This window comes from Canis aureus, chromosome 27 (assembly GCF_053574225.1).
Source record: "Canis aureus isolate CA01 chromosome 27, VMU_Caureus_v.1.0, whole genome shotgun sequence".
NCBI classification, from domain to species: Eukaryota; Metazoa; Chordata; class Mammalia; order Carnivora; family Canidae; genus Canis; species Canis aureus.
In genome coordinates, this window is record NC_135637.1 from 3,474,944 (window position 1) to 3,495,158 (window position 20,215).

The following is a 20,215-nucleotide window of genomic DNA, read 5'->3' on the forward strand; positions in this document are numbered from 1 at the left end:
GGAAAGTTTGACTTCTTTGCCAATTTGAATGCCTTTTATTTCTTTCTGCTGCCTGATTGCTGAGGCTAGGACTTCTACTACTATGTTGAATAGCAGTGGTGAGAGTGGACATCCCTGTAGTGTTCCTGATCTTAGGGGAAAGGCTCCCAGTGTTTCCCCATTGAGAAAGATATTTGCTGTGGGCTTTTTGTAGATGGCTTTTAAGATGCTGATGAATGTTCACTCTATCCCTACACTCTGAAGAGTTTTGATTAGGAATCGATGCTGTATTTTGTCAAATGCTTTCTCTGCATCTATTGAGAGGATCATGTGGCTCTTGTTTTTTTCTCTTGTTGATATGACCAGTCACATTGATTGCTTTATGATTGTTGAACCAGCCTTGCATCCCGGGGATAAATCCCACTTGGTCGTGGTGAATAATATTCTTAAGGTACTGTTGGATCCTATTGACTAGTATGTTTTTTTTTAATTTTTTTTAATTTTTATTTATTTATGATAGTCACAGAGAGAGAGAGAGAGAGGCAGAGATATAGGCAGAGGGAGAAAAAGGCTCCATGCACTGGGAGCCCGATGTGGGATTCGATCCCGGGTCTCCAGGATCGCGCCCTGGGCCAAAGGCAGGCACCAAAGCGCTGCGCCACCCAGGGGTCCCTATTGACTAGTATGTTGTTGAGAATTTTTGCATCTGTGTTCATCAGTGATATTGGTCTATAATTCTCCTTTTTGGTGGGGTCTTTGTCTGGTTTGGAATTAAGATGATGCTGGACTCATAGAACGAGTTTGGAAGTACTCCACCTCTATCTTTCCGAACAGCTTTAGTAGAATAGGTATGATTTCTTCTTTAAACGATTGTTAGAATTCTCCTGGGAAGCCAAATGGCCCCAGACTCTGGTGTCTTGGGAGGTTTTTGATAACTGCTTCAATCTCCTCCCTGGTTATCGGCCTGTTCAGGTTTTCTATTTCTGCCTGTTCCAGTTTTAGTAGTTTTTGGTTTTCCAGAAATGCGTTCTTTCTTCTAGATTGCCTAATATATTGGCGTATAGCTGCTCATAATAAGGTTTTTAAATAATTTGTATTTCCTTGGTGTTGGTGGTGATCTCTCCTTTCTCATTCATGATTTTATTAATTTGAGTCTTTTCTCTCTTCTTTTTAATAAGGCTGGCTAAGGTTTCTCTATCTTATGGATTCTTTCAAAGAACCAACTTCTGGTTTGTTGATCTGTTCCACAGTTCTTCTGGTCTCTATTTTATTGAGTTCTGCTTGAATTTTTATTAACTGTTTTCTTCTTCTGGGTGATGGTTTCATTTGTTGTTCCTTCTCCAGCTCCTTTAGGTGCAAGGTTAGCTTTTGTATTTGAGTTCTTTCCAGTTTTTGAATGGATGCTTGTACTGCGATGTATTTCCCCCTCAGGACTGCTTTTGCTGTATCCCAAAGATTTTGAATGGTTGTATCTTCATTCTCATTAGTTTCCATGAATCCTTTTAATTCTTCTCTAATTTCCTGGTTGACCCTTTCATCTTTTAGCAGGATGGCCCTTGACCTCCACGTGTTTGAAATCCTTCCAAACTTCTTGTGGTTTAGTTCTAGTTTCAAAGCATTATGGTCTGAAAATATGCAGGGTACAATCCCAATCTTTTAGTATCGGTTAAGACCTGATTTTTGACCCAGTATGTGGTCTATTCTGGAGAAAGTTCCATGTGCACTTGTGAAGAATATGTATTCAGTTGCGTTTGGATATAAAGTTCTGTAAATATCTGTGAAATCCATCTGATTTGGTGTATCATTTAAACCTCTTGTTTCTTTGGAGATGTGTTTAGAAGATCTGTCGATTATAGAAAACGCTGTGTTCAAGTTACCAAGTATAAGTATATTATTATCTAAGTATGTCTTAACTTTGGTTATTAATTGATTTATATATTTGGCAGCTCCCACATTCGGGGCATAAATAGTCATGATTGTTAGTCCTCTTGTTGGATAGATCCTTTCAGTATGATATAGTGTCCCTCTTTATCTCTTACCACAGTCTTTGGGATAAACTTTATCTGATATTAGGATGGCTACCCCTGCTTTCCTTTGAGGACCATTTGAATGGTTCTCCAACCTTTTATTTTCAGGCTGTAGGTGTCCTTATGTCTAAAATGAGTCTCTTGTAGACAGCAAATAGATGGGTCCTGCTTTTTTATCCAGTCTGAAACCCTGCTCCTTTTGATGGGATCATTAAGTCCATTCACGTTCAGAATTACTGTTGAAAGATATGAATTTAGGGCAGCCCCGGTGGCGCAGCAGTTTAGCGCCACCTGCAGCCCAGGGTGTGACCCTGGAGACCCTGGATCGAGTACCACATCAGGCTCTCTGCATGGAGCCTGCTTCTCCCTCTGCCTGTGTCTCTGCCTCTCATTCTCTCTCTGTATCTCTATGAATAAATTAATAAAATCTAAAAAAAAAGGTATGAATTTAGTGTCATCATGATACCTATTCAGTCCCTATTTTTGTGGATTGTTTCTTTGGACTTGCTCTTTCTTTTACAGAGTCCCCCTTAATATTTCTTGCAGAGCTGGTTTGGTGGTCATATATTCTTTCAGTTTCTGCCTATCTTGGAAGCTCTTTATCTCTCCTTCTATTCTGAATGAGAGCCTTGTTGGATACAGTATTCTTGGCTGCATGTTCTTCTCATTTAGGACCTGGAATATATCCTGCCAACCCTTTCTGGCCTCCCAGGTCTCTGTGGAGAGGTCTGCTGTTATCCTAATACTTCTCCCCATAAATGTTAGGGGGTTCTTGTCTCTTGCTGCTTTAAGGATCTTCTCTTTATCTTTGGAATTTGCAAGTTTCACTATTAAATGTCGACGTGTTGAGCGGTTTTTATTCATTTTTTTGGGGGGGGTGTCTCTCTATCTCCTGGATCTGAATGCCTGTTTCCCTTCCTAAGTTAGGGAAGTTCTCAGCTATGATTTGTTCAAATACACTTTCTGGACCTCTGTCCCTTTTAGCGCCCTCTGGAACCAAATTAAACATAGATTTTTCCTTCTGAGGTTGTCATTTATTTCCCTTAACCTATTCTCATGATCTTTTAATTGTTTTTCTCTTTTTTCCTCAGCTTACTTCCTTGCCATTAACTTGTCTTCTATGTCACTCACTCGTTCTTCTACCTTGTTAACCCTCGTTGTTAGGACCTCCAGTTTGGATTGCATCTCATTTAATTGATTTTTAATTTTGGCCTGATTAGATCTGAATTTTGCAGTCATGAAGTCTGTTGAATCCTTTATGCTTTTTTCTAGAGCCACCAGTAGCTTTATAGTTGTACTTCTGAATTGGCTTTCTGACATTGAATTGTAATCCAAATTTTGTAACTCTGTGAGAGAGTACTGTTTCTGATTCTTTTGTGGTGAGTTTTTCCTTCTAGTCATTTTTCTCAGTGCAGAGTGGCCAAAAACAAGTTGTACTGGAAAAAGGAGATCAAGAGAGAAAAAAGGGGGGGTGGGGAACAGAAAACAAAAAACAAGGGGAGTATCCTCTGATTCTATATACTGTAAATCCCTCTACTTCCTCTAGAACTTTCCAGTGCTGCTTGGTCAATAACTTGCTTTACCCCTGTCCTTCCAGCTGGTCTTCTGGGGGAGGGGCCTGCTGTGCTGATTCTCAGGTGTGTGCACCTAGGGGAGCTGCCCAGCCCCCTTCCAGGTGCACGGCTCAGTGGGAGCTGTTTATCCTGTGATGCCCCTGCTCAGTCCCAGGTACAAGGTGACACCAGGAGGAACAACAACAGTGGCGGCAGCCAGCTGTCCAGCTCTGAAGTCAGCTCCCGCAGTAACTACTGCAGCTCCTAGTCTGCAGGGGCCTGGATGCTCCAGGGGCGGGGTGGCGCCAATCTGCACAGCTCGGGGCCACCAGCGGCAGGAGTGTCCTTGCTGTCCTGTGTCCTCCTGGCCTCTGCGTATCCCAGGGGGAGTGCCAGATCTTGGGCTGTGTCTCCCAGCACCCTTGATTCCAGGGCCTGCACCTCTGGAATGGCGCTCCCAGGGCTGCGCAGCCCACTCATGCGGAGCCCCCACCTGAGCCACCCGAGCTGCTCCCTGGCGCGTGCTGTGCGGGTGCTCTAGGCCTTTACGGAGCTCGGCCTGGGGTGTGTGGCGCACTCTCCCCCGGGGCGCAGTTCCTCTGTTAGTGCCCCTGGGAGTCTGAGGGCATCCCCGCCCCTCCTGGGATCCTGTCCGAGTTCCCTGCGAGCGCCTTTCCAGACTGGGCTTTCCTGTCCTGAGGGCACTTGCCTAGCGGCCTTAGCCCAGCTCCTCGCGGCGGGCCCCTGCTCCTTGGATGCTTTTTTTTTTTTTAATTTTATTTATTTATGATAGTCACAGAGAGAGAGAGAGGCAGAGACACAGGCAGAGGGAGAAGCAGGCTCCATGCACCGGGAGTCCGACGTGGGATTCGATCCTGGGTCTCCAGGATCGCGCCCTGAGCCAAAGGCAGGCGCCAAACCGCTGCGCCACCCAGGGATCCCTAGATGCTTTTTTATTTCTTTTTTTCTGTCTCCCTACTTTGATAGAAGCGCAAACTCTTCTCACTGTAGCATTCCAGGCTGTTCTCTCTTTAAATCTCAGGCCGAATTCGTAGGTTTTCAGGATAATTTGTTTTGTTTTGTTTTGTTTTAAGATTTATTTATTTATTTATTTATTTATTTATTTATTTTATTTATTTATTTATTCATTCATGATAGACATAAAGAGAGAGAGAGAGGCAGAGACACAGGAGGAGGGAGAAGCAGGCTCCAGCAGGGAGCCCGACGTGGGACTCAATCCCCGGACTCCAGGATCGCGCCCCGGGCCAAAGGCAGGCGCCAAACCGCTAAGCCACCCAGGGATCCCGGTTTTCAGGATAATTTGAAAGTTATCTAGGTAAGTTGGTGGGGACAGGTGACTTGGGGACCCTACTCCTCTGCCGTCTTGCCCTGTTGAACCCAAGGAATTTAACAAAAATCCTCTACCCCTGGACAAGAAGAGCAGGACTAACTCCATTTTGTGCTACACCCGCCATCTCATGTATAACCCCGACATGACCTGCTTATTGCTTAAGGCACTCCCCCACCCTGGTCAAGCCGCTGAGCACACCCTTACCAGAAACCGGCTCATATAGGAATGCGGAACCCCTAGCAGCCAGAGAATGTAAACCCCGCCTTTTGCCCGCCAAACCTGCGCGCCAATTCTGACCAGAGTGATAGGCTAGTTCAAACGGTCACTATAGGGTAAATTGTAATTCAATTGGCCACCTGCGTGTAAACCGACAGGACTATGCAGCTTTCTGTGTGTGTTACAATCTCATTGGCCACTGGCCCCTATAAAACTGCTGTGCCTCTTATCCTCGGGGTCCAAGTCCCTGCTCTGCTTTGTCGGGTATACTTGCACCCAAGCTCAAGCTTGCAAATAAACCCTTGTGCGCTTGCATCGGAATCAGCTCCTTGGTGGTTTCTCCGATTCGCAATCTTGGGCACGTGCCCCGCCTCCTACGTATCTATCTATCTATCTATCTATCTATCTATCTATCTATCTATCTAAGAGAGAGGGAGAGAGAGAGCACAGAGGGGAGGGATAGAGGGAGATGCAAAGCACAGCACCCAATGCAGGGCTCACTCTCATGACCCTGGGATCATGACCTGAACCTAAATCAAGAGTGAGACGTTTAACCAACTGAGTCACCTAGGTGCTCCAATTTGTAGGAGCTCTTTATGTGGAATTTTATGCCTTTGGTGTATATGTTGCAGATACAGCATATTCTCAAAAGTCATAACTTCTGTTTTCTCTTTGTATGGTGTGTGTGTGCATGCTGTACTTTGAAATTTCGTGCAGTAAAACCTATCTGTCATTTCCCTTTTGGCTTTTGAATTTCCCTTGTGTACATAAGTTATCTACGTATTAAGTTTTTTTTTTTTTTCGTATTAAGTTTTAAAATATATTCTATACTCTCCTATGCGAAATTCCATTATATCTCTGTTTCAAGATCCTTTGTTTGGTCCCAGTGATCTGTTTATTCCTGTACCAGTATTATACTGTTTTAGTTACAATAGCTTTCTGATAGATCACGTTCCTTCTTACTCTTTTTTTTCCCCCTAAGATTTTATTTATTACTCATGAGAGACACACAGAGAGAGGCAGAGACAGAAGCAGACTCCCCTCAGGGAGCCTGATATGGAACTTGATCCAGGACTCTGGGATCATGCCCTGAGTCTAAAGCAGACACTTTATTATTTTTTTAAGATTTTTTTTTTTAATTTTTTTTTTATTTATTTATGATAGTCACAGAGAGAGAGAGAGAGAGAGGCAGAGGGAGAAGCAGGCTCCATGCACCAGGAGCCCGACGTGGGATTCGATCCGGGGTCTCCAGGATCGCGCCCTGGGCCAAAGGCAGGCGCCAAACCACTGCGCCACCCAGGGATCCCTAAGATTTTTTTTTTATTCAGAGAGAGAGAGAGAGAGAGAGAGGCAGAGACACAGGCAGAGGGAGAAGCAGGCAGAAAGCCTGACGTGGGACTCGATCCAGGGTCTCCAGGATCACGCCCTAGGCTGCAGGCGGTGCTAAACCGCTGCGCCACCGGGGCTGCCCCCAAACACTTTATTTTTTTTAAAGATTTTATTTATTTATTCATGAGAGACACAGAGAGAGAGACAGAGAGACAGAGAGAGAGAGAGAGAAGCAGGCTCCATGCAAGGAGCCCGATGCAGGACTCGATTCTGGAACTCCAGGATCACACCCTGGGCTGAAGGCAAGGCGCTAAACCGCTGAGCCACCCAGGGATCCCCTAAAGCAGACACTTTAGACTTCAACCACTGAGCCACCGAGGTGTCCCCCTGTCTTATTCTTTCTCTTCTAATTTTTTCTAGGTTATTCTTACAAGTTTGTCTCATAAGATATATTTTAGATATTTTTTAGAATATTCTTGCCAAATTCTCTTAACAGAATTCATTAGAATTCAATCATGACTATTCAGGTTAAAGAGAAAAACCATGCACTATCTATAGAGGAAAAGTTAAGTGACAGTGGATTTTTTATCTGAATCCATGGAAGCCAGGGGAGGTGGTACAACATTTTTCACATGCTGGAAAAAAAATTGTTAATCCTTAATTCTAGATCTACCAAAAAAATATTCTTCAGAAACCAAGGGGAAATAAAGACCTTCAGATGATGAAGATGAAGGAAAACTAAGAATTTGGCACCAGCAGGCCTTATCTTGAAGACTAACTAGGAGCACGTGGGTGGCTCTGTCAGTGAAGCATCTGCCTTCCTCTCAGGTCATGATCCTGGGATTGAGCCCCACATTGGACTCCCTGATCAACTGGGGGGATCTGCTTCTCCCTCTGCCCCTTCCCCCACTCTTGTGCTCGTTCTACCTCGCTTGCTGTCTCTCAAATAAATAAAATATATTTTTTTTAAGTATAGCACCATCTGATGTGGTGTTTGGAGTATCAACAGTGATGTTGATAGGAAGGGTTAAATGAACGTAGATGGAAGTAAGGTTTCTGCACTTCAGTCAAAGTGGTAAAATGTCAATATGAGCATGCTGTGTTAAATTAGGTATTTATATTGTAATACTAAGTGAAACCACAAAGATACCTCAAAATATTTTCAATAAGGAAAAATAATTCTAAAAAAATGTTCAAGTAACCCACATAAAAGCAAGAAAACATAAAAAGATGAGAAACAGAAGGAACAAGTCCCATCTAATATTAGGTGTATAAATAGTATACACACACACACACACACACACTTAACTGTGACTCTACTGTATAAAATAACTGTCACCAATGACTCTCCTTTTTCCATAGCACTTCCTGTAGTGTCTCTAATCAAATGTATCTTCTCAAAAGGTCCTTTTAAAACGACTCCATCCAATTGTAGCTTCTTTCACATCCACATTAATCTTGGTCATATTGCCCTGCATTGTTTTTGTCATAGTATTTATTCTTCCCAGACTCCTTCTCCTCATTTCCCCTCTCCCCTCACTAGAAGGAATATAAACTCGTGAGAGCAGAAGGCTTTTCTGTCCTGTTCAGACCTTGACCCCATCACCTAAAAGAGCAGTACGGGAGAAGTAGTACATGGTGTATAGAGGCTTATAAAGTATTTTTGAATAAGTGAATGAATAGATCCAAGTAGTAGCATTTTGTAATGTGCATGTTTCATTGTACTGATTTATCATAAGTTAGTCAAATAGAGTCAAAGACTCTAATGTTTAAACTAGACAACAGGATATAATTTTTTATCCATTAACATTAAATTCTATACAGTGGGGGATGCCTAGGTGTCTCAGTGGTTGTTTGCTTTGGCTCAGGTCGTGATCCTGGGGTCCTGGAATCAAGTCCCACATTGAGCTCCCCATGGGGAGCCTGCTTTTCCTTCTACCTATGTCTCTACCTTTCTCTGTGTCCCTCATGAATAAATAAAATCTTTTTCTTTTTTGAATAAAATCTTTAAAAAAGAACGTTTTTCATCTATATTATAAACGTCAGGCCCTGGAAAGTACATAAAGCCCAGCAAAAGAGAAAATAATTCTCAGATGCATCAGTATTATCTTGAAAGGACCAGTGATACACGTGATTCCCTCATTTTGTGAAGACCCTGAGGGACAGGTCCAGCGGAAACCTTCCCAGGGATCAAAGCCATGAGCAGTGCACTGGGGAGTTTACTTAACACAGATGGAGGATGGCTAGAAACATGGATATGCAAGGATACCTTGGCAGAGGTAACCCAGTTGGCTGGTTGTTAGGATCCAGACAGGAATAAAGCAAACAAGGAAGTCTGAGGAAAAGGCAACATGAACTCTGCACTTTGGTAGTGGACATAAAGCAGGTTGGTTCTTATGTCTTACAATACTTAGAAGAGGCAGAGAAAGCAAACAGGGGCAGTGTGACTCATCCTGTGTGTATGAGCTGCCTTCAGGTCCAGTGAGCATTTTAAGGCAAAGTAAGTATAATAATGGGATTGTGATCATGGTTAAGACCACAAGCGTTAATGATATTTGCCTACCCAGAAGCAGTCAGCCCAACAGACGGTAAAATGGCCTATTGATGATTCCTTGGTTTTATAGTATATACTTGTGACCCAATTATCAGGTCCTCAAGGATATCCAGCTTCTACATTTTTTATTATAGAAATAAGACCTTCATAAGCTGCCCATCTGTTTTGGCTCTTTAGACCCCAGGATCAATTAGCCACTTCCACAGTTGCCTGCAGCAACAGCAATTCTGATTACCATCCAGATCTTGAGGCTATCACAGTAATCCTGCCATTTTGTCTATCAAATTAAATTCTGCTACTAGACCTGTTCCATCACAGAACCCAGGAGTCTCCTTTGATATCAAGGACCTCACTTTGGGGCACCCTTGATGCTTAGCACAGCAATGAGCACATATTTATAAGACCCTGGTGCTCCTCTTACCCACATTAATTTCTCGATGTCCCTCTTGGAGGTCAAGGTTGGGAGAATTGGTAAATGGATTACTCATAACAAACCTATATCATCACATTTCCTTAAATTCATATATTATGCCAAGGAGTTTTTGACAGCCCATCTTTGTATTGGCTTCTGTCAAGTCCAAGATTTCAGATAATAAACTGAACAGAAAGAAAGATACTGATAGATTAACAAAATCAAAATCTTGTTCATTGTAAAAACTAACAGGCAGACTTTTGCCAAGATGAAATGAGAATAAAAGAGAATCACAAATAAACATAAATGAAAAAATCAGCATAACACAGATACAGAAGAGATCCAAATAACTATAATTTGATACCAGTAAACATAAATTGCTAGAGAAACACCCTACTCAAACTTCCTGAATAATATATAAAGCAATGGGAGTTGCATGTGATCTCCTGCAGAAGTTCCTAGTCTTCTCAGGATTTGTCACCTGTCTCTAGAATGCACATGGGGCATCAGGGTCTCCAAAATGCTAGCCAGCTCTTCCTCATCCCACTGGTTGTAGCAATTTCACTGTTACCAGACTATGTCCAGATAGTCTGGACCTCTTCAGACTATCAGGCAGCCCTGGGGGTAAACCTGAATGTGTAATGTCTGCTCCATGTTAATGCAAACCTCATCCAATCCTTTTTCCTGAATAGGATAAAAAGAATGTATCTGTCAAATCAAAGTCTATATCCTAGGTACCTGAGAGCATATAAATCTTCTTTAGGAATAGTATCACATCTGCTAGGAGGACTATTACTTGGTTGAATGTGTCTAGTTCATAGGCATTGTAGTCTGTAGGGCTTGCCAGGCTTCTAAAAAGCCTGAAGTACTGAAGTAGATAGCAGTGTGATATCAACTCTACCAGTGTATCCTTTAGGTCTTTTAGAATAGCACTCATTTCTGCCACCCCCTCTCATCTCCCCCTCCCCCCCCAGTGCATTACTGTGTTTTATCTACTATCCTATCCAAGGAGAAAGTCTTAGGGACCTCCATTTGGCCTTCCCCACTATGGTGAGCCTTAGCCAAAGACCAGGGATCCAGGGCCAGGTTTACTCCAGCTGCCAAGAATGCCAACCTGTCCAACAGCACAGAGCCTCTCTCACCAGGGTTGATTTGGCTACTGCCATTAGTGAAGGTCCAGAATAAGAGACCAGGGCTGAGCCCCCAGCACAGCACCTTTCCCTGATGAGAGTAACTGGCACTTGGTGTCAAGTTGACAATTTTGCCCCCGAAAAGATCACCATTCTCACAATTAAAAACATGTTCCAGGTAGGGGTTTTCTTTCCTGCTCACAGGGCCTCAGCCAGCACCACTATCCAAAGGCAATTACAGAATAATTGAACAGTATGGGATTCCTTATTTACTGTATCAGACCAGAAGCAACCACTTTGCAGCAAAAGGAGTGCAAGAATATGCCCAGAACAATAGGGTGCACTGGATATATTACAGAACTTACCTTGGAGCAGCTGCTGGTGCTGCCAAGCACTGGAAAGGCCTCATGAAGGCAGAGCTAAAGCCCATCTCAGAAGCAATATTCTTCAGGGACAGGGTGCCATCCTTCCAAATGCAGCTTATAAGCTAGATAAGACCTTTTGTGTGTCCCCAAAGCGGACGACATGGGTCTGCATACCACTGTTTGGAAGAAGGGATGGCCTCGCTTGCCACCACCATTACCAATGATTACCTCCAGGGCACTTCATGCTTCCCATAACCACAACGCTGGACTCCAATCCCCAAAGGGAACACACTTTTCACCCAGAGATAGAGCAAATTTTCTGCTTAATTGCAAGCTACCAGTCCAATGTGGGCATCACGCTCTTTGTGTCCAGGAGCCAGCAGGTCCCAGAAGTGGGGTCACTCTTTTCCCAGGGGTTCTTGATGTATCACAAGGAGGAGGATGTAGGGCTATTTACACAACAGTGTGAGGAGGAATTAGTGGATTCAGATGATCCACCTATATGTTTCTTGCATTTACCATCTGCTCAGGTCTGAGGAGGGCCTGGTAACCATGGCTCAGACCCCTGAAGAGGGAGGAGCCACCAATGCCAGCAAAGGCCACAGAATGGCTCACAGGTGAGAAGGGACCAGCTGGTCTGAGCAACCTGTTTCCTCAGTCTCTCCTCAGACAGACCTAATGCTGGGGAAATGGGGCTCAGCAGTGAAAGGGATGGACTGTGGTGACAGATGGGCAATCCAACCCCCTCCAAGGAAGGGCTTCCTGGCAGGGAGAGTGGCCAGCAGACTGCCTCCAGCTGCCGGCTTCTGTGAAGTTGGCCTCACTAAAAGAACTGCTTGACCTGGGATGATCCTCTTCATAGGGCAGCAGGTCTCTAGTGTCAGAGCACCTCAGAGCTGTGGAGATCTGATCATATTGGCCCAATACGAGATACTCCTGAGCAGCACATGCTTGAGCTCCCTACTGGTGTGGCCAGGGTCTCAACAGTCTCTGTGCAGCCTGACTTCTTCCTCTGATCTGCCCTTTGCTATTTATCCTGCCATCACATCACAGCTGTTGATCCTCAATAAACATCTTGCATTCCAAACTTTATCTCAGCATCCACTTCCAGAGAATCCAAATCAGGACACAGTCTGACCTCCTGTGTTGGAATATTTGGGTTGTAAGTAAAAAACACAATGTGAACCAGCCGAAGCAAACATGAGAATTTATTACAAGGATGTTCAGGATAGCTCATACAAAAATGCAACAATCAAGGCATGAAAAGGGTAGAGGGCAGAGGTGACCCCGGACATCAGGACCAGAAGAACCAGATCCTGGAGCACGAGCTTCCATGGCTTTGTTCTGGCCTCTAACTGCACCCCCACATGGTTGGGGAAACCACGGAGAGTTACCATGTGTATATGTTACAGCTTCAGTCTCTCAAACTATACAATGAAGGGCAGTCCCAGCTTTCCAGAAGCTTTCTAATGGAAAAGAAAGTGACGGTTATATTATCACAGTGACAGACACGTGTGCAGGTTCATAAAGTGTGGACAGGCATTAACAAGGAACACAGACACTTCAGTGACAGAAGATGCAAAAAGTGCAGGACTGTGGAAACCTCAAGGAACTGCAGATAGTTCAAGGAGGCCAAAAAAGCCATGTGCCAGAAAAATGCTATTCAGAAGTGATGGACAGGCTGGGTTGGTACAGAGGTCCACATTGACCATGTGGGCGGTACACTTCAAGTCCGCAATTAGCCCCATGGAATTTCAGCAGAGGAGTGCGAAGTCAGAATTGCATCTCAAAGCAACTCCTAAGCATGGAATCTGAAGACAGTCACAGTGGGGTGAGCTCATCGGCACTTTGGCCAGACTAGGTGCTGAACATCCAGCAGCTTGTTGGTTCAGTATTTGTAGACTAAGGAGCTGAGCAAAATTGACAACCTGATCATATATTGCTGGGGTAAGTGACCAAATGAGAGACGCCTCAGGTGCAGATTCCAAATGCTCGCTGATCTGTATTCTGCTGTTGGGTAAGGGCGTTGCTGGATAAACTGGATACTCTGCGTTTATTTCACCTCAGGCTCTACAGGACATGATCTTGAAATCAGAATATCCGGGACATATGGATCCATAGAGGTAACTGTATCTGATTACCAAATCCCACAAAGAAACACTGAACAGAAGGCACTCCTGGGACAGGTCCCAAAATTCAGACTTTACTTAGTAAAAGGAATACAATAGGAAGTGTCCTCTACAGCACTGTTTCCAGGCCAGTGGGGGAACCAGGTGGAGAGGAGAGAGGGGACATGCCTTCCACCTGGTCTACTTATACATCCAATCAACACAACCTCCAGTGCTCCAGGAGGCTGCACATAAATCCTTCAACTTAAAACCAGTTTTCTTCTTGGTGTGGGATTTGTGGTGGGAACCAATGAGGGAAAACGAGGAGACACAGGTTTTTGTGATTTACCGAGGTAATTTAAAAGACACTAAAAATACCTAATTTCAGAATCAAAGCCCTCTCGTGCGAGTTCTACACAACATGCCTGAGCCTCCGCATAAGGCTACTGTCAACATCAGCCCTCCCCGTCTGATAACTGGCTCTTTGGGGGGAGGGGGGAAAACCCTGCTCTTGGGTGTTCAACCAGTGGGGTAGTGCTGACATTCTAATCTTTAGTGAGACAAGTACTGGGTTTAACTGCTTAACAGTAAATGAAATAACCTAGGATTGAGGTGAGCAAAATTAGATCATGTTTAGACAACAGACTCAAAGCTCAATCCAAAAACTAATGAATCAAACTCTGGGAAGGGGAAAGAGAATCATGATAAATGAAAATTTAAAAATGGGAAAATCTACAAAGTTAAGACATCACCCTGTAACTATTCTATTACAAATGAATTTGCTAAAAATACTTTAGGTTTAGGGAGAAAGGTAGGAAGTCCTTACATTTGAGTATGAATACAAATTTGGGGACCTAGATACTTTTAATCCGGTGCAGTGGTTTAGAAAACTACTACGTCCCAAATATTCAATAATGATGCTAAAATTGGTAACTAAAGGAAAAAGACACTGCTAGAATCAAAAGCACAATACACCATACTGATAAAGCAAGAGAGAAGTCTTTGATTTTTCCAAGTCTGGTAACAAGATCAGGATTGGACTTTTCTGAATTTCACCATCATACAAAGAACACTGTTGACTTTATCAGGCAACATTGTAGAAATCACTGCAAAGTTCTACCTAAGGGGTGGTTCATGCACTGCCAAAGCGAACCCTACTTATCATGAAAGGTTCACAGTGGGAGTCTCCATGTAGAGGATGCAACTAATGACACATGGTGGAACACAGATATTTCAAATGATGCAACAATGAAAATCCTATTTCCTAATACCTATCCAGTAATTACAGCAAGTCACAGGAAGGCAAGACAGGCTTCTTTGAACACACCAAAAATATATTTTCCACCACAAAAATCCGTATTTTACATTAGTTACATTAGTTAATGCTAACTCCTAAATTTAACCTAGATGGTTTTTCCATCTAGCTTTTTTTCAAGAGATTTTAAGAAACACAAAAAACATATTGGCACACAGCATCGTGATACATCAGAGGGAAGTAACATACAAGCTATACGTGGGGACACAGCACTTGAAGTATGTCTATTTGACGCACGAAGGTGCCAAGCTGAGTGGGAGTAAGACTACACAGCACTACTGCCATCTAGCCTAAATGTTGAGTGATAGTTCATACACCTGCTTTCTTTTGATCACTCATGAGTCACTATAGCTAGGCTGTGGCTCCTACCTTTTAATACTTATTAAAAAGATTTTATATAATTGTTTCAGACTCTCAGATTGCACACTTCATATAATGTTGGCTTTCGTAACTGAAGAGAAAGGGCAACAACAACAGATCCCTTTTATATGCCAATAGGCCATAAGGAAAAAAGATGTGTTATCACTTAAGCTGGATATTTAGCAGTAAGATGTGTTATATCAGCTACCATTTTCATTGTATCATTGAAACAGAAAAACCAGCAGCATGTATGTGTCCTGACATCAGAGGCACTACCAGGAATGTGCATTTCATGCTCACAATCACATTAGCATGATTCCAAAATATGAGACACCCTGTGAGACACAGGAAAATAAGTCATTAATACCACTGAGAAATGTCTTATTTAGATGTTTCAAAGAGTCAATTTATTCACATATTCTTATTAAAGATTTTATTTGTTTATTCATGAGACACACAGAGAGAGGCAGAGACATAGGCAGAGGGAGAACCAGGCTCCTTGAGGGGAGCCTGATGTGGGACTGGGATCCTGGGTCTCTGGGATCATGCCTTGAGCCGAAGACAGTCGCTCAACCACTGAGCCACCCAGGTATCCCTATTCACATATTTTAAAAGCTTCATTCTTCAGAGTGAGCATATCAACCATCAGAATTGGGATTTTTTTTTTAAGATTTTATTTATTTATTCATGAGACACACAGAGAGAGGCAGAGACACAGAGGGAGAAGCAGGCTCCATGCTGGAAGCCAGATGTAGGACTCAATACCGGGTACCCAGAATCAGGCCCTGGGATGAAGGTGGCGCTAAATTGCTGAGACACCCAGGCTGCCCCAGAATTGGGAATTTTTGATAACCATGTCTATTAATAAAAAAGTACAGGTTCCCTTGATAGCTTTACTTCTAGGGGCATATTTCCAAGGCCTTTAAATTAGTAGTTATGCCCACAATATGAATTTCCCCAAAATACAATGTGGTTGGATTACCTGCTGAAGATTGTCCCATACTTAGTATTTTAACTGAGCTTCATTTCTGAGAGTATGTTCTGAATGCACAACAGCTGTGATTTCTTGATAAAAATATTACATCACTTGCTGCATTCATGGGGTTTTTCTTCACTTACTGGACTAGTGTTTACCCCAGTGGGGATATTTCCAACAGCTAAGGAGATGTGACCTTTGCAAAGCTTTCTGACATTCACAGTATTCCTCATTGCTATTAATTTCCTGCTGTATGTCTGACAGTTTTCTGAAATCCACTGCATCTCACAGGCTCATTCTACTCTCAGGGTTCTTATACGAAGAAGTTAATCTGCTGAAGGCTTTCCTTACATAACCTCAGAGTTCCTATCCTAATGATTACCAGACAGACACATAATGTGATGCAATTATTTATTTGAAAGATTTACCATAACTGCGTTTTCTGAAGTACGAAGAGGTGAGATCTCTGTCAAAGACTTGGTATGAACTCCATTCCTAGGAATTCTTCACTGTATGAGTTCTCTGGTGATTAATGAGCTGTGACTTTTGGGAGAAGGCTTTCCCACATTCATGGCACTGGTAAGGCTTCTCTCCTGTGTGAATTCTCTGGTGATTAACAAGCTGTGACTTCTGAGAGAAGGCTTTCCTACATTCGCTGCAGCCGTAGGGCTTCTCTCCAGTGTGTGTCCTCTGATGTGGTATTAGGTGTGATTTCCGAGAAAAGGTTTTGCCACACACGCTGCATTCAAAGGGTTTCTCTCCTGTGTGTGTTCTCTGATGATTGATGAGGCTTGACTTCTCCCTGAAAGCTTTCCCACACTCGCTGCATTCATATGGTTTTTCTCCTGTGTGAGTTCTTTGATGTCTAATTAATTCTGATTTCTCAAAGAAAGCTTTCCTACAAAGACTGCATTCATAGGGTTTCTCTCCTGTGTGGATTCTCTGGTGAGTGTTCAGTTGTGACTTCTGGGAGAAGGCTTTTTCACAATCCCTGCACCCGTATGGTTTTTCTCCCGTATGAGTTCTCTGGTGAGTTGCAAGACTTGACTTCTCACCAAAGGCTTTCCCACACTCCGTGCATTCATAGGGTTTCTCTCCTGTGTGAGTCCTCTGGTGTGATATGAGATGTGACTTCTGACAAAACGCCTTCCCACATTCACTGCAGACATAGGGCTTTTCTCCTGTATGAATTCTCTGATGATTAGTAAGGCTTAATTTTTCACTAAAAGCTTTCCCACACTCACTGCATTCATAGGGTTTTTCTCCTGTGTGAGTCCTCTGATGTCTAACAAGCTGAGATTTCCTGCTGAAGGCTTTCCCACATTTACTGCATACAAAGGGTTTCTCTCCTGTGTGAGTCATCTGATGGGATATGAGATGTGACTTCTGGGAGAAGGCTTTCCCACACTGAATGCACACATGAGGCTTCTCTCCCGTGTGAGTTCTCTGGTGGTTGATGAGACTCGACCGCTCTCTGAAGGCTTTGCCACATTCACTGCATTCATAAGGCTTCTCTCCAGTATGAATGGTCTGATGTCTAATGAGCTCGGACTTCTCAAAAAAGGCTTTTCTACAATCACTACATCCATAGGGTTTTGTCCCTGTATGAGTCCTATGGTGAGTAACAAGTTGCGACTTCCTGCTGAAGGCTTTCCCACACTCTCTACATTCAAAAGGTTTCTCTCCTGTATGAATTCTCTGATGATTAATAAGATTTGACTTCTCACTAAAGGCCCTTCCACATTCATTGCACCCATAGGGTTTTTCACCTGTGTGTGTCCTCCAATGTGATATGAGATGTGACTTCCGGGAGAAGGCTTTCCCACATTCACCACATTCATATGGTTTCTCTCCTGTGTGTGTTCTCTGATGTGATGTGAGCTGTGATTTCTGGGAGAAGGCTTTCCCACACTGGCCACAATCATAAGGTTTCTCTCCTGTATGAGTTCTGTGATGTGTAATAAACTGTGACTTCTGGGGAAAGGTTTTGCCACACTTCCCACAGCCATAGGCTATCTCTCTTATATGTCTGCTCTGATGTTTAATGAGACTGGATTTCTTAATGAAGCGTTTCCTACATTCACTGCATTCATAGAGTTTCTCCCCTAAACGAGTTCTGTGATATATGATAATCTGTGACTTCTTAGAGTTAATTTTATATTTATCATATTCATAATATTTTAACCAAGTATCAGTTTCCTCAGGCTTGGTATGCAGAAACAATTTATCAAATACACTTAAGCCATCTGGTTCTGTTTTTCCATAATCTGCTTTTGGAATAAGTAAATCTAAGTGACGTTTTAAAAGTAATGCATCTACATCATCTTCACTGTTTGATTTCCTTAAAGGAATCAAGTTCATGCTCAGATTGAATTTTTTTCCAAATGCATCACATTCATCATCTTGTTTCATATTTCTAAGCTTCTCCTGGTTATCTTGGTGCCATGTCATGTGACCATTTACTTGCAAGACTTGTTCTATAAAGAAAGAAAACCCTGTGAATGCTTCTATAGTTGTGTTTTTAAAGATTTATTTATTTTCGAGAGTGTGCAAGAACATGCACGATGAGAGAAGGGGGAGAAGGATAAAAGAGAATCTTGAGCAGACTCCCCAAAGAGTGTGGAACCCAACACAGGTCTCAGTCCCATGACACTGAGATCACAACCTGAGCCAAAACCAAGAGGTGGATGCTCAACTGACTGAGCCACCCAGACGCCCCTTCTATGGTTATGTTTACTGAATAAAAAATGAGCAATGCTGTTTGAGGGGATGAATGCTTTGGAAGCCTGTATCTCAGTCCCAAGTATGAGATCTATCCTCTAGGTATGGGGAGGAAAAAAAAGAAAATGCTATAAACAGGAATAAGATACAGGCAGTATATTAAGTCACCTCTGGTTCCTGTCAAATAAAAGTTAGTAAAATGAAAAGAAAATGTAAAAAATACATCAAGAGCAAGGAGGAACAAAGAAAGGAGGGTGGAAGAAGTACTGATCCGATATTCTGAGGAGCTGATTTCATTCATGCCTAATAAGGATATACTGTGCTCTGGGTGACCATGGGGACAGGAGCCAGGAAACCCCAATGAAGCTTACATTCTAATGGAGAAGAAGACATAGAAAATCAACAGGTTTGACAGAAGAACTACTAAAGCCATTACAAGCTTGAAGAATGAGAAATCATTTGTGAACTTTTCCCCATTTTTAAGTTTTCTGGAAGTTTGAAACTCCCACTGCATTTTCAACATCATAACCAAGAAAGGCATGTCATGGAGCACATCATCTTTCATGATGGAAACCTATCATGGAAAATACCCTCATAGTATGAGGGAAAAAGAGGTCTGCAGGTTAAAGTCAGGGTCTACGACAGAAATATTAACTTTGAGATATAGGTTAGGAGTCTGAATAAAGTGTTACATAAACAGATGTGAGAGCAGAAAATATAGTATTAATAAACTTACAACTTTACATTACTTTAAATGTGATATTGTTAGACTAAGGACACGTTTGGAAATTTTTACTTTTTTCCCACTAGGAAAATGGGACTGCTTTAGTTTTGGTTATTTGTGGGATATCCCAGATACCTCAACTCTCCCCACCACTCTTCTCTGCTGTACATTAATCTATCTTTTTATCTCAGTGAAATATCTTTCCAACTGATTTCCCTGTTTCCCGTAACATTTTCCATTCTGTGGATAGGTTAAACTTTTATAAATGTAAATCAGGGGGCACCTGGGTGGTGCAGTCAGTTTTGAACATCAGACTCTTGGTTTTGGCTCAGGGCATGATCTCAGGGTCATGGGTTTGAGTCCCATGTGGGGCTTCTGACTCAGAGGGAGTCTCCCTGTTTCCCTCGGCCTTTCCCCCAACTCTCTCTCAAATAAATAAATCTTTAAAAAAAAAATTTTTTTTAAGCAGTGAACTTTATTTAAAATTACCGGAGTCAATCTAACTGCCTTCCTGCTGCTTATAAGTCAATGTATGACCTAGATCCCACACACTGCCCAGCACACAGACACCCAAACACAAAGGCTTACTTTCTGCTTTCCTGTAGTCCCTAAACTTCTTCCTGACCTAATATATTCATATTTGTCAGTCCTTTAGGGTACATTTTCCCCCAGTTCACATAGCTCACTCAGTTTGGTCTTCATGTCTAGAACCCTGCTGTGGACTGAGAACTTGTGCACCCCACTTCCCCAAACCTGTATGTTGAAGCCCTCCCTACCCTTCTATGTGGATATATTTGGAAATGGGATCACAAAGGAATTAAGGTTAAATGAGATCTTATGGGTGGGGCCCTGATCCAAAAGGATTAGCGTCCCTATCAGAAACACCAGAGCAGGCCTCACCCCCCAACTCCACGCACAAATGAAGAAAGGCCACGTGAGGGCAAAACTGCACGGCTACAAGGCTATCTACACACCAGCAAGACTATGTTCACCAGGACCTAATCACACAAGCTCCTTGCCCTTGGACCCTCCAGGCTCCAGAAGTATGGCAAAGCTTTCTATTGTTTTTTTGTTTGTTTTGTTTTTAAAGCTTTC

At 42.8% G+C, this 20,215-nt stretch overlaps 1 protein-coding gene and 1 long non-coding RNA gene across 14 annotated transcripts in view; both read right to left on the reverse strand.

Annotated features, from left to right (window-relative positions):
• Window positions 1-458: 458 nt before the first annotated feature.
• LOC144299660 (uncharacterized) lies at window positions 459-12,029 on the reverse strand. Its single transcript, XR_013366308.1, has 2 exons — window positions 10,917-12,029; window positions 459-1,822 (listed from the first exon to the last, which is right to left on the reverse strand). It is a non-coding gene; the product is annotated as an uncharacterized LOC144299660 (long non-coding RNA).
• Window positions 12,030-12,105: 76 nt separating this feature from the next.
• Window positions 12,106-20,215, reverse strand: part of LOC144299641 (uncharacterized) — a 65,438-nt gene continuing 57,328 nt past the window's right edge. For all 13 annotated transcript variants that reach the window (XM_077875045.1, XM_077875047.1, XM_077875043.1 and 10 more), the window contains one exon: window positions 12,106-18,152. In XM_077875045.1, the coding sequence (XP_077731171.1) occupies window positions 16,171-18,152 (1,982 nt within the window). In that variant the 3' untranslated portion in view covers window positions 12,106-16,170. The remainder of the gene's footprint in view (window positions 18,153-20,215) is intronic.